This window comes from Protopterus annectens, chromosome 4.part0 (genome assembly GCF_019279795.1).
Source record: "Protopterus annectens isolate FY-2018-M chromosome 4.part0, PAN1.0, whole genome shotgun sequence".
Classification (NCBI taxonomy): Eukaryota; Metazoa; Chordata; order Ceratodontiformes; family Protopteridae; genus Protopterus; species Protopterus annectens.
In genome coordinates this window covers 516,106,540-516,122,171 of record NC_056733.1, presented here as the reverse complement: position 1 = coordinate 516,122,171, position 15,632 = coordinate 516,106,540, and the positions used below count along the sequence as shown (strand labels likewise).

General features: G+C 37.4%; 1 protein-coding gene across 1 annotated transcript in view; it reads left to right on the top strand.

The window, feature by feature from the left end:
* The window catches only part of RASAL1 (RAS protein activator like 1), a 1,855,221-nt gene that overhangs the window by 1,509,466 nt on the left and 330,123 nt on the right, over positions 1–15,632 (top strand). Inside the window, exon 13 of the mRNA XM_044068436.1 lies at positions 12,774–12,966. Coding sequence (XP_043924371.1) covers positions 12,774–12,966 — 193 coding nt within the window. The remainder of the gene's footprint in view (positions 1–12,773; positions 12,967–15,632) is intronic.

The window sequence follows — 15,632 nt, the reverse complement described above, 5'->3', positions numbered from 1 at the left end:
TTAGTAGTCTGCCGGATACTGAGTAAAGTGACAGGGCTTTGAGGTGGTCCAAGCAGAACATATTGTTTAGGACTTGTATCCTTTTAGTAAGATATCCCTGTGGGAATTCCAGTTGTTGCATGTGTCTGGACAGATTCATGCAACTCAATGATTTGCCTAATAAGGGCTGAGTAAAGGGGAACAATAACATCTCTAGATCTAAATGTAATCTCTTTGTTTATAAACTATGCAAAAAAGGAGGACATTCTTATGACAGTGGACATATGTTGGTTGAAAGTCACTCTCCACACAAGTTCCCAAATCCAGAACAACTAGTTTGACTCTTAGGAGCATATTCTCAATGTGACCATTCTCTGGAGTAGATGACTTCCCAAAGGATACAATAATGCATTTTTTGCATTTAGTTTCAGTCCATAATTCTGGCACCAGTTATTTGTTTGGGACAAATCTTCTCGCAAGATGGCTTCATCATTTGTGGATTCAATGATCTCTCCTAGCTTGCAGTCATTTGCAAACTCAGTCAACCAAAGTCCTTTGGTACTGGCTTTTACTTCAGAGCAGTAGATGCCACACAAGAGAGATCCCAGCACCAAACCCTGGGGGACTCCACTGGTGACTGGTCTTTTTGTGGATGTAGCTTCCCCTGTTTTCACCTCCTGCTTCTTATCTGAGATCCATGTGACAATCCATTGTGAGTGACATATGTGTTTATTCCCAGTTATTTAGCTTTTCTAATAGCTAATGCTAATTTGGACATGAAGGAGTTCCAGTGGATCATACTGCTTTACCAGCCTTGATGTAAGTCTCTTTTGGATGAAGTGTTAGACACCTCTATCTTCTTTCCCCTCCTGCACAATAGATGGTCTAAATGTATGGAAGGCATTGTAGCCCTATACAATCAGAGCACTCACTGACATTTTAAACCATGTCTTAGTCACTTTTCAAGCACCTACATTCTCCAAGGTGAGGAGAGTTTGCATGGAGTACACTTTCTTGTTTAGCCTCTTATCATTGATCAGTAACACCTTCATATTTTCCTTTGTTTGCTTTGTTACGTTGATAGGTTTATCGGGTTAGAAATGCATAAAAAAAGGTAATATGGGGATGGGCGATGTATTTGGCAATAATCAAAACCCTAGAGGAGACAGATGCAGACCATCCCTGATAAAGCAGTGTGGCCTGATGATCATATCCTCCCAGGCTGACAAATATTGGACCTCATTTGAATGACACTAAAATCTAAGCCAGTTATTGAAGTCAGTTATTTTTTTGCTCACTTAGCAGCAGCATCCTTAGAGAAGGTAGAATGTGTTCAAGGCTACACTCATTCCTGCCAGGAATACATAGTCTGAGAGCTCCATCATGTCTCTCTTCACATAATCCATGGAGGTACATCTGAAGTAATTGACACCTACGTGTACTATGACAGAATCATATTGGTACTTATTGTTCAAGGACTTCAGTACATTTGTTATCTGATGGATCCTGGCACCAGACAAATAACTAACCAACACTCTTTCCTTGCTCAGCCTGATAAAAGGTGCATCTGTATATCTTACAGTTTCACCTTTAACTATATAACCGCATTGGTTGGGTAGATGCCTTCCCTATGGGCTCAGCATCCAAGACATTGGGACTCTTTGCACTATGTGAGGTGGTAGGTTTAATTTGCTTAGTGTGCTTGGTGCCTGTGATACGTTTTAGAGGTCTTTGAGACTTATGGAGGATTAATCTTTAGAACATCAGCATGTGATAGATTGTACCTATTGTAATGGCCTTAGTGAGGTGTGATGTGTGGAGTACTGCTGAAGATTTTAGTATCTGAGTTTACTATGTGTAATATTTCTGCCTCCAAGGACATTATATATGTACATTTGTTGGACATTGTTATGCTGTTTGAGTAACAGCTGATCATAAGACAGCATGAAATAATTCTTACACTGTCTCAATATACCATCTCAGTCAGTCTGACTACAGAAGTTGTGAGTAAGTGCTGGCCCATGGTTTCACCAGTAATGATTCAGGATGGCAGGGGTGACTGTAACTTCATGGATTTCCATTTATTTAGGATACTGTTTGGGTGGACTTACTACTAAGATGTAGGGACATGCCTAGTTATTTGGTAATGAATGTACACAGGGTGTGTTTATTTGTGTTTGGCTATAGTTATTTCAGCCTCAGACCTGGATTTGAAAGATTGCATACACTTTGAAAGACTCATAGGTTCATAGGTTGGTACTAGGCTATTGGCCCTAAGACCTATACAAGCCTAGCCATACATAAAGGATAAAAAGCTCTTGTGCAGCCACCCCACTGTAGAGTAAGTCCAATGGTGATGCTGCACTGATTGCACCTCAGCAGAGTTTTGTTTCTTCATTTTTTGATGAAAAGCTTGTTTCCCACAGTTCAGGGCTTTTAATGCTTGCTAGAGAGGGATCCAATCAAATAATGACTTCGGAACCTGTAGCAAATCACAGTTCTCTTATTCCTATGACCCTGCGCTATGAGTCAGTGACTCCAGCTAGGTTAAAATTTCAGAAATGTTAGATTTTGTAGCGAGATCAGGGAAAAACTGTAATTAGTGTAGAAATAGTAGGAAGCAGCCAGGAGAGGGGTAATGTATTCATGGGGCTGAGAGGGCTGTAATGATGTATGAAATACAAGAACAGGGTAAAACAGTAGCAAATGTAACACAGAAAGGTACTGGAATACAATTTTAATCAAGCAAATGATAAGCAGAATACAAAACTTTAGCAGCAAAGCTGAAATGTTAGCAGCAGAAGCACAAATCCTGCAGCACAGTACTGAGTATATCCATGGAAATACACAAATCAAGAAAATATGTGTTAGTAAACAAAGATTTAGTTGCAGAAGCACTGTAGTAGTCTGGCTAACTGCTCAAATTGTGAAAGTTATTATGTTGGAAAGACAGAGCACTTTATAAAAGAATTTATGAACATTGTGCTGCTGTTAAAAAATTTGATTTTTACCAACGCACTGGCTAAACATACTAGGGAATGACATAACTTTAGGAAATTTAGCTTTTTTTGTATTGGATAGTGTGGCTCCTAAGCTATTTGTTAATAATTTTAACAACACTTTAGAAATTAAAGGGTTAAAATTACAGATTACTCAGTGCTGATTAAAACAGGTTTAAATGGGCTTATTAACATCAAATGTTTGTTAAAGAACAAGCCCCTTTAAACCATTTTAGTGATTAAATCATTACGTGATTGGATTATTATTTATTTAAATATTTAATGTTGATTTCTTAAATCCCTGTCTGATTTAATTGGTTAATTAGGAACCATTTTTGTATGAATTCATGTTGCTGCTCAGTTTCTCATCTTGTTCTGATGAAGTTCACGTATTACATGGACAAAAGGGCTAAACGTACATTGTCTAGAGTAACTGTTTTTTGAGTTTCTGGCACGTCTGTTTGCTATTCTGTTATTTTTTGGTGCCTTTCTGTTGATTTTAAAACTGTTTTTATCTAGTTTCTGTATTTCACTTAAACACCTCAGGCTCAAGGTGGCCACTTAGGCACCTTCTAGTAGTGGGTTTTCAAAATCTATTTCCATTGCTAATCAGCTGGATTCCAGTGAACCAGATGACAACTTAACTGCAAGTATTTACAGCTTGCCTGGCAAACTTATTTGTCTAACTCAGACTCTTACTAATGCTATAGGTAAGGCATAAAGTCTATTGAACAAATTTGTTCCTGCCAACAGAACTGCTGGAGTATACGTTACTTCTGGCAGTACTGACGCTGGAGCTGGAGATTACCTCTCTTTCTCAGAAAGTGATTCTAAACTTGTAGCGTGTGGAAACAATAGCCGAATGGATGATTTTGTTAATGACCCACTAGTTAACCCATTTGGAAGGTTCAGAGTGGTAAATAATTAAGGAAACACCTGCACTCTGAATAAAGAAGCACCTACAAACTGTAAGTCCAACATTTTTGAACTTGAGCGAAAACTTTTCAAACACAACACGTTGGAATATGACATTTTTTATTTATGTATATGTATGGAACTTAAACAAATTTCACTAGAACTTAGTTGTTATCAGTTCCCGAACAAGATTTCTACATGGGTTTGGATTTATAAAGGACTAGAGACTGTGTATAATAATGCTGGCATTAAGGCATTAAAATTACTGATTAAATTTAATAAAGAAAGAGCTGAAGTTCTTAGAGGACAAGTCCAGGAAAGACACTTTGCTACTTTGGTTGCTAGAAAGCAGAATAAACTTGCTAGAGACTCTTTAGCCTATTCTAGCAATCAAGCTTATCCTCTTAAAGAAACTTTGTCAACTACAAGCCAAGGAACCACGAATTCTGTTGTACCAACCTTGCCCTTTAATATCATGGACAGTAATGACTTTCTGCCTATTATTCATGAAAATGGTGGTGGTAACAATAGGAAAGGGGTTTTGTTGATTCTAACATTACTCTTACTGTTAACCATGGTGTTGGGGTAGTGAATAACTTGGTGTAGCTTCTTCTTTCCAGTCATGCTCACCTGCAGTAAAAATTATATGAGCCGGGAGGGTGGCCAAAATGAACGGGTCTATAAAATGGAGAAGAGGACGCAGAATGTTCCTTCATGTCGGCTATATAATTTAAGTAATTTAATTTTATCTGAAGATGAATAACATGTTTTAAAAAAAGTTTTTTTGTTTATCCCAGCTAGAACAGTTAACATTGTTGTTCTAGTTATAGATGTTAAGCTCTTTGTTAGGAAGTTAAATTTGAAATTTATTCTTGATAGGATAACTAATTATCAGCCTGATATAACTAGTAAGAAGCCTATTATGGGTAACCCTTAGTTGTTATCCACACTTAATGTTTTTTCCAAAATTTGTGAACAGGACCTTTGTTCTTTAATGAATAACAAATCTCAAAATAAATATTTTAATTTAAGTGAAAAGGAGAATGATGCACTTCTGTCCTTAAGAAAATATAAGGAAGTTTGGTTTATGAAGGCTGACAAGGGGAATGGTTTGGTAATAATGGACAATACTACTTATAAAACTGCTATGTCTCATTTACTTAATGAGAGGCAAAATTATACTTTAGGTATCAAAGATTTTGTTAGGAAGAATTTTAAGAAAGTTAGTGATTTGTTGTTAGATCTACTTAACCAAAGCTATACAGACTTGGTTTGGAAGTTTTGACTGTTGAGGAATCTCAATTAGGGAGCTAGTTTAGAATTCCTAAAATATGCAAGGATCCTAGTGACTCTTCTTTCAGACCGATTGTCTCAGTTAAACCCACTTACATGGAAGACGGATTATTTTCTTAGACTCTTGGGTCTTTTTGAATTTACTAAAGAACTATACTTTTTTAGTGACAGAAAAATATCTTATTATTGTGGACATTGCTTACTTTTACACTTCAATTAATCAGGATTTAGGTATTGAATTTATTAAAAAATGTTTAAATTGATTTACGGACTTTAGTCCCATCAAAATTAACACCATTTGTCTATTGTTAGAATTAGTGTTAACTAACAATTTTTTCTATTTGATGGGGAGATTTATCAACAAAAATGTAGGGTAGCTGTTGGGGCCAAAATGGTCCCTGCTTTTGCTATCTTAGTACTTTGTTGGTGGGAGGGAACTATCCTATCCAAATTTGAACTTTTTAGATATGTCTCTTTCTATAGGAGATATATTCATGACCTGTTTTTTTTTTATTTGGACAGGTAGTAAGAATGAATTTGAGATTTTTTGAAAGAGATTAATCATAGTTTAGAAGGTCTTGTTTTTAATTTAAGTGACATTGGAGCTATTGTCAATTTTCTTGATTTGTGTATTTCCATGGATATTGAATCTAAATGTTTTTCAAGTACTATCTATAAGGGGAAAAAACTTTTACAGTAATGATCTCCATTATAAAAGCTTACACCATAATTTTATGAAAATTAATAATGTTAGGGGGCAGTTCATTTGTTTAAGCAAATTAATTAGTTCAAAGGAACATTTTATTAATGAAGTTGGCTGTTTGATAAATATGTTCACTGACAGAGGATATCCAAAGGTCAAGCTAGATGAGATGAGATCAAGAATAAAGTTATTAGCAGTCGACCAACAAAATTCTCTCCTATTTTATCCAGTGGCTTTGTTCCAAAAGAAAAAAATCTAGGAACACTAACAGTGTTAATAGAAGCTCTGCATTTCCCATTCCTATTTGTGTTGACTCCAAAGATATTAGGAGAATATTTCATGATAACTGGAAAATCATTCTAGGGAATGGAGAATTAATCTGAGTGGTTGGTGATCACCCACAATTTACATATAAAAAGTGTCCGAAATAAAAAATTTATTGGAATTTGGTAATCACAACACCAGTACAAGTAGTCATGGTCCAGCTGGAACTTATCCTTGCTATGACTGCAAACAGTGTAGATGTATCAATTCAGCACAGAGTATTTATTTCAAACATCTACAAAAATCTGTTGTTAGTAAACAAAGATTTAGTTGTCAAAGCACTGGAGTGGTCTATTTAGCTAACTGTTCACATTGCGAAAGTTATTTTGTAACGATTGTTGGAGCACTTTATAAAAGAATTTATGATCATTCTGCTGCTGTTAAAAACGTGATTTTACCAACACACTGGTAAACATGCTAGGGAATGAGAACCTCATCTGATCACTTGACTAGGCTCGCACACTATTCCCCTTTGAAGCTGAGAGAGGAATTTAGCATAGACAGCTACAATACACATCTAAATGTTTATGGCAGTGCTCTGGAGCCATGAAACCATTATGGTACTTATCCTCTTTTTACAGAAGCTATTAAAAAATGACTTCTCCTAGACCTACTGACTCCAGTTCCATTCAGCATAGTGGGATGCCATTTTTAATGGTTTATCAGCTCATTTACATTTCCTTTATTTTTCTTAAAGTAAGCTAGCTGGTTAACCTCTGCTCTTGAAATTCACTATGATACATTATTTTAACACTAGCAACTTTGCAAACACATTTTGATTTTCAAATGCCATACAGTTCTAATACATTTGTAACATAAGCATCTGTAGAAATCAGTTTGATATTCAAATGCCATACAGTTCCAATACATTTTAAGACAAACACCTTGTACAGATCAGTTTGATATTCAAAGGATATCATTCTTTACAAAACTCCAACTAGCTATGCTGTCCCTAGCCCATATTGTCACACCCCCTACCCAGCCAATCCCTATTTGATGTTTTTTCCCATTATGGCACTTTTAAAGTAAATCCTGGTATTTAGTGGTTCCCCCACAAATTCCTGTTCAAAAGCTGAACACAGCTTTTTGACTATGTTCACTCCCATGATGTTGTGAATATGGCTGTGCTGATCTTTATGGCTGAACTTTTTCTTGAATTGCTCGGCTATGTAGATGGCTTTTTGGGGACAGTTTTGGGGAGAGAGTGTGTGGCTAATTAGCATATGCCTTTCTCTTCTCCCAGAATAGATCATTAGCATTCAGCATGGCAGTGAGGCTAGTCCTTTGCAGTGCTGCATGTCTTCATGTTGGTGGAGTGTGCAGCACTGTAAGGATGCTTGTTATGTACCAAAAAGGTACCACAATATGTACATGGCTATGTACACAAAGCAGTACCTTTCTGAATCCAGCCCAATGTCTACCTAACTCCCCATAAACTATAAACAGTGGTCAAACATTACTCCCCAAACTACTAACTTTGCAGAAGTAATTATGTCACAGATGTTTAACACATTTTTGGCCATGTAAATCTACTCAACTAGTTGGCTGTTATTATTGAACAACCTAAAACTGTATTCAGCTATAAACAACTGGCCTGTGATTTATTATTGCTGAAAATAAATCTTTCATTTAGGTTGTGTAATTTCAGCCTGGTTTAAATTTTACATCACCAAACACTGGAGAAAATGAGAGAGATTTCTTTAAAGCTTTTGAATTTCTATATAAAACAAACACTTCTTTATAGAAGTACGCAAATATTTTTTTTTCAAACTGCTGTAATATTCCCTGATTTATGGAACAACCTAAACAAAATTCTTTACTCTGAAAACTCCCCTCTGTCATTGATGTTGGCTGTTTTGTAAATTGCAGCTGCATAGCCAATATTCATCATCTTTAGTTAGTGAATGCATGACTTTCTGTACTTGTATCAGATTAAAGTAAAGATTAAATTCATGGATACTGGTTGATGCTCCAGAGTTGTTTGCCATAGTGTACCATTCGTTAGACTACAGATATTTGTCTGTAGTTCTTTCTGAGGGCAATACTATTTGTATAACTCAAATATTACTTATTTAGACTTCAGTCTTATTTTGTGTATTTTTTTCACTGACTGTTGTTGATCTATGATTAATAAAAAAATCTGGGAATGTTGTCCACCAGGACAAGTGTGACTGAACAAAATCAAAGAAGTAATGCTCCCACTTTTCCTGTCCCACATCAAGCCATACCCTCAGTGCTGGATATTGTTCTGGCATACAAGAAGAAAGGCATTGGGTTGCTGGAAGGAGTCCAGATGAAAGGCCCCATAAAGGTAAATAAGATGACAGGGAGGAGGCTGTTTCTGACAATTATAGAAGCTAAAGCTGTTTCTACTATTGGCTAGAAGAGAAAGTAGTATATGATATGGATGCACAAGATCACATTAGCATGATGAGATGTATTCTTTCTGAGCAGGAATCCTCAACAGGGGAGGAGTACAAGCTGTAGATGGATGAAACCATTTACTCCCTGGATTAGTGAAAATACTTTTTCAAAGAAAAAATTGTAGACTCATAGAATGGAGTGCCAGAATGGACAGAGCAAAAGGAATCTATTGAAGAATTTAACAGCACACGGGACTAGTGAAGAAAAAGTGAGGGGGAAACATAGGGATGAAGGGGAGGTAGAACACTGATTATACTTAAAGGGCAGACTAAACATGTTTACTGTTTCATTCTCACATGAAGGAGATGAAATATAATATAATGCAATGCCTTAACCCAGAAGCAAAGCTGTATTTATTTACAGCTTCCTGTGCCTCAGCCACGCGTGGAGAATTCAGGTAGTTCTTGGCATGTAGGGCTCAGTAAAGGCATTCTGAGGGCATAAACAAATTTTAAGTAGCCCAACTGCCTTAGTCTTTGGCAATTATCATGTTTTGTTATGTTCGCAACAGTGTATCATGGAAGAATGCCAGCTGTCATCAGGTCTTCAGATTTCTCATACTTACTAGCATCATTAGATGGAAAATTCCCCAAAAATGAGGTGCTTGAAGCCTTGAAAGTTTTGTCCAAAAGGCTATCACATGAAAAAGATGGACTTACAAAGGAAATTCTTAATGTTTGTGCAATGCATCTAATCAAACTATTAGCAAAAATACCACTCCCATCCACTGATGACATGGTTACAAAGTATCCAAAGAGGAGAATCTGTTCCACTAGCAGTCTTTGTTTTAAAATGCTTTTGCTTTGTTAGATGTTGGACTATATCTGAGATGTTCTGAAATGCTATGGTATTGAACACATCTATAAAAAGCCATTTCATAGCTACCTGGTGGTGTAAAATGTGGATGTAGGTGATTTGGGAGCAGTGATTAATGTTGATGTGACACCCCAACCCCATGTAGAAATGGGGATAAGGGAGTTAATGACAATGACAATGATGAGTCTTTATAACTGGTCAGTGGAGTAAATCTGGGTTAATGTTCACTTTCCCAGACCTTTCTTCTTCACATCTGTTCCAGACAGGGGCACACAAACTATTTATATTTATACTTGCAATTATGCCTCTCTTCTTTCCCAAAAGTAAAAAAAACAAAACAAAAGAAACCGGGAATGAGAAGAATTGGAGGCCAGAAGGATTATGTTGATTTGGCCAGCCAACCTCAACAATGTAATTCTACTGGAGACTATGCCAAAGAAGTTCTCAAATCTTTCAGCTAATGCAGATAACACACACAAAATGAGGTAGCTGAAACTTAGAATTTATTTATGTATTTATCATTTGTTGGTTGGGTTAGTCCCACTAGGCTCAGTGGCCTCTTTTTCAGGGGAAACCCAAGTTGGTAATTTTTACTACTAGTGGAAATTTGGCCAGGGCATCAAGGAACTTTCTCTCGTGTTTTCAGTAGGTGCTGTGGGATCTTTTACATCCACCTAAGCTACCACCAGCTGAAGCAGATGGGGCCTCAGTGTAATGTATCATCCAAAAGATTGGACACTCAGGAGTACAGCCACCCCACTTATGCTGCACTGAAGTGTCAACAGTTAATCCAACTAGAGTGGGAATAGAACCCACAGCTTTCTGCACCAAAGGCAGGTGTGCTACCTACTGTGTCACTAACAGAATAAAATGTCTTGGACCTCTTCCCTTTATCTGGGCAGGATGGCACCATAACCTACACAACATTATTAGTGCAAAGGCAGAGCAGATGGTGACTTTGAACTTGAAACCTCTACTACAAGAACTACAAACACAGAGGGCTTTAAAGCTCTCCAGGATAGGAAGAGTTGGTGCCTGGAAATAAATGCTTGTCCCTAAAGTTATGTATGTATTAAGAACTATTCCAGACAAATAGTACTCCCAGTAGCTTGTAAAGCTCCAGACTGTCTTTCAGAGGCTTGTTTGGGAAGGAAGCATGAGGGCAAAGATGAAGTTGTACATATTAGTTGCCTCCCAGAGGAAATGGTGTGGAGGGCACAATCATATTCATCCTGCACAAAGGCACAGAGAAACCAAAAGGACTCTCTCCTACTGGGAAAATTTGTAGCAAAAAAACACTGGGGAGAGTTCTATTGCCAGACTGTGGTCTCGTGTGAAATCACTTCCATCACATGTTAAGCAGTGTTATATCTTGGGCTAAACATCCTATGCCCTCAAAACTCTTGGAAAAAATAATAGAATTGAAATACCAACTAGGTAATAGCCTTACCACATGGATGTCTTTCCACACAGTATAGGTTGAGAGTGTACACATTAGGCTAAGGGGCATTTTGAGATATACAGTTTGGGGTCTACTTCAGTAGACCGACCTCTCACTTACCCGACTCCCACTTGACTGAGATGAAATGGCCGACAACTTCAGAAGACCGACATCCAGAACACTGACTTTTTACATGAGGTAAGTAACCGCTTGGCCATCCTGTTGAACTTTGCCCCTGTAGTGCGATCTCGGAGTTGGTATATTTAGTTAGGGGGGTGGGGGGGGCAAAGCCTCCCACATCGGTGGGTTTAGTTTTGTTTCATTTAGTTTTTTTATTCGGGATGGTCAAGCAGTTATTTACCTCACGTGAAAAGTCAGTGTTCCGAATGTTGGTCTGCTGAAGTTGTCGGTTGTTTTGTCTTGGCCAAGCGGGAGTCAGGTAAGTGAAACGTCGGTCTAGTGAAGTAGATCCACAGTTTGCTATAGATGTGCAGGATGGTGAAAGGTCTTCATTCAAATTCAGGAGAAATATAGACTGGCCAAATATCTGTTATGGAAATATTTTCAACTGGACCTCTGTTATCTAAGTATTTTCAACTGGACCTTGACTTTTTTTAAGAAGAAAGCTTTAACATTAGCATTTACTGTTGGTATACCCATAATCACTGCAGTTCAGAAGCACATTTCCAAGGGAATTTCACTGAGGACATCAAGGGACGTTTATGAAATACTTATCAAAACTGCAGATGTTCATGTTCTAGAGAATTTGCAGAATGGTTTGTGTTTTCTAATGGTATGACCCAGAAGACAGCATTCAAGCCACAGAACAGCCTCTAATTGACAGCAAGACTCTCATCTTGACTCAATTTTTCACAAATATTCTTTTTTCATGATGTCTGCTGGACTCCCTCCCAAGTTATGAAGAGAGGCTTTAAAGTCAGGGAGAACTGTACAGTATGTGACTCCCATAGAATGGATCTAAAAGGCACTTTTGGCACCATCTAAAGAAGAGGAAATGCTTGGTTGAATCAGCCATTATCCTGTCAGCTACAGCTATGGTGTGGGAAATCAGACGGTGACTGCAAATTATGACTACATAACAAGATGAGTCTTTCATTTTGTTATGATTGCAAGGATGTGTGTGGCTTCACACTGAAAAAAAACATACATTACCTAAGTAAGTGTTCTAAGACAATGCCTTTTATCAACTTTGTAAGCTGCATTAGCAATCAAATGCTTTTACCCCAACTTGCCTGTTCTCAGTTTAACCTGCAATGATGCAGTTGTATGTAAGTATGGTACGTAGTTTTCAATGTGACATAGAATCCTATTAAACCTATCTGAAACCTATGTGTGACTTAGATCTCAAGAGTTAGCAATTCTCAGGACTGTTGATAGAATTTGTGCAAGGTTTGCCCTTGTTTTTAATTACTATCCCATTTATTGTTGCAATGGTTGATGGCTGAATAAAGCACTACAAAAAGAAAACTAGTAATATTTTCTTACTGACTTGTATGCAAAAATGCCACAGTTTAAAATTCTATGTACTTCTGCAAATGTGTCTGTCATTTCTGAATCTTACCTTATGTTTTTATGCCAAACGTGAAACAACTAAAATGTAAAACTAACAGAAATAAAAATAAATTCTAAAATAGTCAAGAAACTTATGTGAAACAGCTTTGTTAGTTCAATTAGATTGGTATCTACAATTTAACTACTTCTTTTGCATTTAATTATTTGTTTGTTACACTAAAATATATTTAATATTGACAAAATTTAACCTAACGAAAGTAACAGGTGACAGTACAGTAACTTCATTGCATGTTGAAACTGAAAGTGTTTGTGTTTGTTAATTAGCATACATGTTTGTTTTGAACAGGAGAATTTCTTTTAAGGGTTCTCTTTCTGAGGCTGATGTCCGTGAGTGCAGCTTGGAGTTGCTCCAGTCCTACCTAACAGACATCATTGATGGCATTGTAGGGTCCGTAGAGCACTGTCCACCAATCATGAGGCTGGTTTTCAAGCAGTTACATAAGAGGGTTGAGGACCAGTTTCCAGAGCCTGAGAACGAGGTAGGAAGCCGAATATAATCAGCAGAATATGTATTGTTCCAAAAATGCAGTAGATCAGAGCATCACTTGCATGAATGAGACATTTCTTGTCTACATCGCACATGTAACTGTATATTCATAGCTAAATTTTCATATGCTAAGTGCCCCCAACACTAGCTGTTTCTGTGAATGTGTTGCATTTTATTGAATTATTATATAATCCTTTGAAACTACATTCATTGATCACATTATTTTTTTTAACTGTTCTGTCCAATTCTTCTTCTTCTTCTTCCTAAAGTCCTTTGGAGATCCAGAGAAACAGCATAACTTTAACACAACTCAACCCAACTGTTCGTGCTTTTTTAAAAAATATATATATCTGTGTGTGTGTGTTTGTGAGTGTGTGTGTGTCTTACCTGTATTTTTGTATTAGCTCTGAAAAAGTCTTTGTAATTAGATGAAAACATTCATTATTTGGTAGCATTCTGGCTAATATATATATTTTTACTGATCCATAGACCTATTGGCCATTTTATTTATGGTATATAGCTGTATGCTTGTAGGCATTTTGTAAGAATCTTGACACAGCCATTACTCGATTTAGACAGTCTTGCTTTTCAGAGAATTGGAATTGACAATAAACATAGTATTGACTGGGACCAATGTAGACTGTACCTATGTCCCAAATAACTTACTTTAGTGTCACCATATCTTAGGGCATATCAAGAATTTTTGTTTTGGGGGAGTCCAATCATGCCAGAATATTACCCCTTATCAACACTTTACCTTCTTAGAGGTTTCTTATATTTGAGATTTTCAGGTATCTAAAATAGTTATTTTATTTATTTCATTTTAATTGCATTTAGTTACAGGAATAGTTCTGTCTGGGCCATTCAAGATCTTTGTTCGGTGGAGGTCTATGGAGAAAAAAAATCCACACTTAGATGTTCCATAATATAAATTATACAATGATGGCCCATTACTATTCAAAACCTGCATGACGATTGGTCAGTCCAGAGTGCCCATTGTAAATCAAGCATATACCAATAGAAAGAAGTCCAGCCACTGTAGAGCAACCAGACTTTCTTCTATTAGTATATGCTAGGGCATATATCTCAACTGTCCAGATTTTAACAGAATGTCCAGAAATTTGCCTGATATGTTTCATCTATTCCTCATAAAATTTGTGGTTTTCCAACAAATCACTGAGGAGTGAAGTCACTAAATAATGGCACAAATTTCTGTTTCAGACTTCATATCCTTCAGGTAATGCACAATAACACAAATCTTGTTATTATAACAGATTTATAAGTTTATAAGAGCAACATGTATAACTGATCCATATTCTGGGGCCTTTGTCCCCTGTTATTTAACATTTTATCTTCATTTCTTGACTTTAGAGGTATGTAGAAAATACAAGGAAAATCAGGTATGTTCTGCAGAACTAAAGAAAAGTACCTGATTTTCCTTGTATTTCTTTCCTGTCTTTTTCATACCTCTAAACTGTAAGGATTTTATAGTTAAGAAAAAGCTATGGAGCTCTTCCTTTCTCTGTTGCTTGTTTACAACAGTACTGATGTACTGTGTGCAAGCATGGCAACATAAGTCCCATGCACGTATGCAGAACATCAACAAACATGGAAGAATAAGGAAATAATGTGGATGAACACTACAGTGCCATTAAATAAAGACATTCCCCTGGAATCTCTATGCCTTGCACAGCGTGCAAGAGCAGTGCAGGAGCTCTAGCAGGCAATACGTCTGCCGTGCGATCCAGGAATAGCCTGGAGGAGCGTGCACGAGCGCTCCTGCATGGACTAAGCCCCTGTATGCAAATCACCCCATTTGCAGGAGAAATCCATGCAACTGAGGTGAGTTTGTGATCCAGGAAGCTTGCAACCGGCCGTGCAGGACTAGTGCAATCTGCAGAAATGTACTCCGTTAGTAACAGAGTACATTTCTGCAAACTCCAAAACAGATCTGTGACAGCTCCAAATAAAGGCTGCATATCAGTTAGTAAGCATGCCAATGACAAAGTATAATGCCATTGGCATTGTAAACAGGCAAAAAAAAAAAATCAACTTTTATTTTTTTTTTGCCAATCTCGGCTGTTTAAGAGTAAGGCAGCGGCGTGCAAATGGGATTGGAGGGGAAATAATAAAATAGACCTAAAATAAGCATTCTAACTAAAGTCACTATTCTGCCATGCAAGTCAATGGCAGGCAGAAGACAACATGACCAGTGGGTAGTAGTTGCTAAGGGGGAAGGCTCAGTGAGAGACATGTAACTATGCATTAGCAGGAAATCCTATGCTAATAAGGGGAATGAGAGTGAATCCCAGTTTTCCCCAGCATGCTAGTCAGGTCCCAACAGTGTAAGAGTAGGAACAACTTGGTGCAAGCCTAGGAGTTAGGTCACATCATGGGTGTGTGTGTCAGGCATACTGTAAGCAGATTGGAGCCCTGTGGCTTGGGTTTGCTCCTTGCTTAGTACAGCTAAGCTAGGGGGTGTGTCTGAATCTGCCTATCACTCTTTACATTGCCTAAGAGGGTGTGCGCACCATGCACTGGGTTTTAAAGGAAGAAACATAAAGTTAAACCAGGAAATAGCAGCACTATGCACATTTGAGCACTCTATTTGCACGGTGTGCCCCCGGGCTTAAACAGAAAGACAATGGGAAGGGAAAA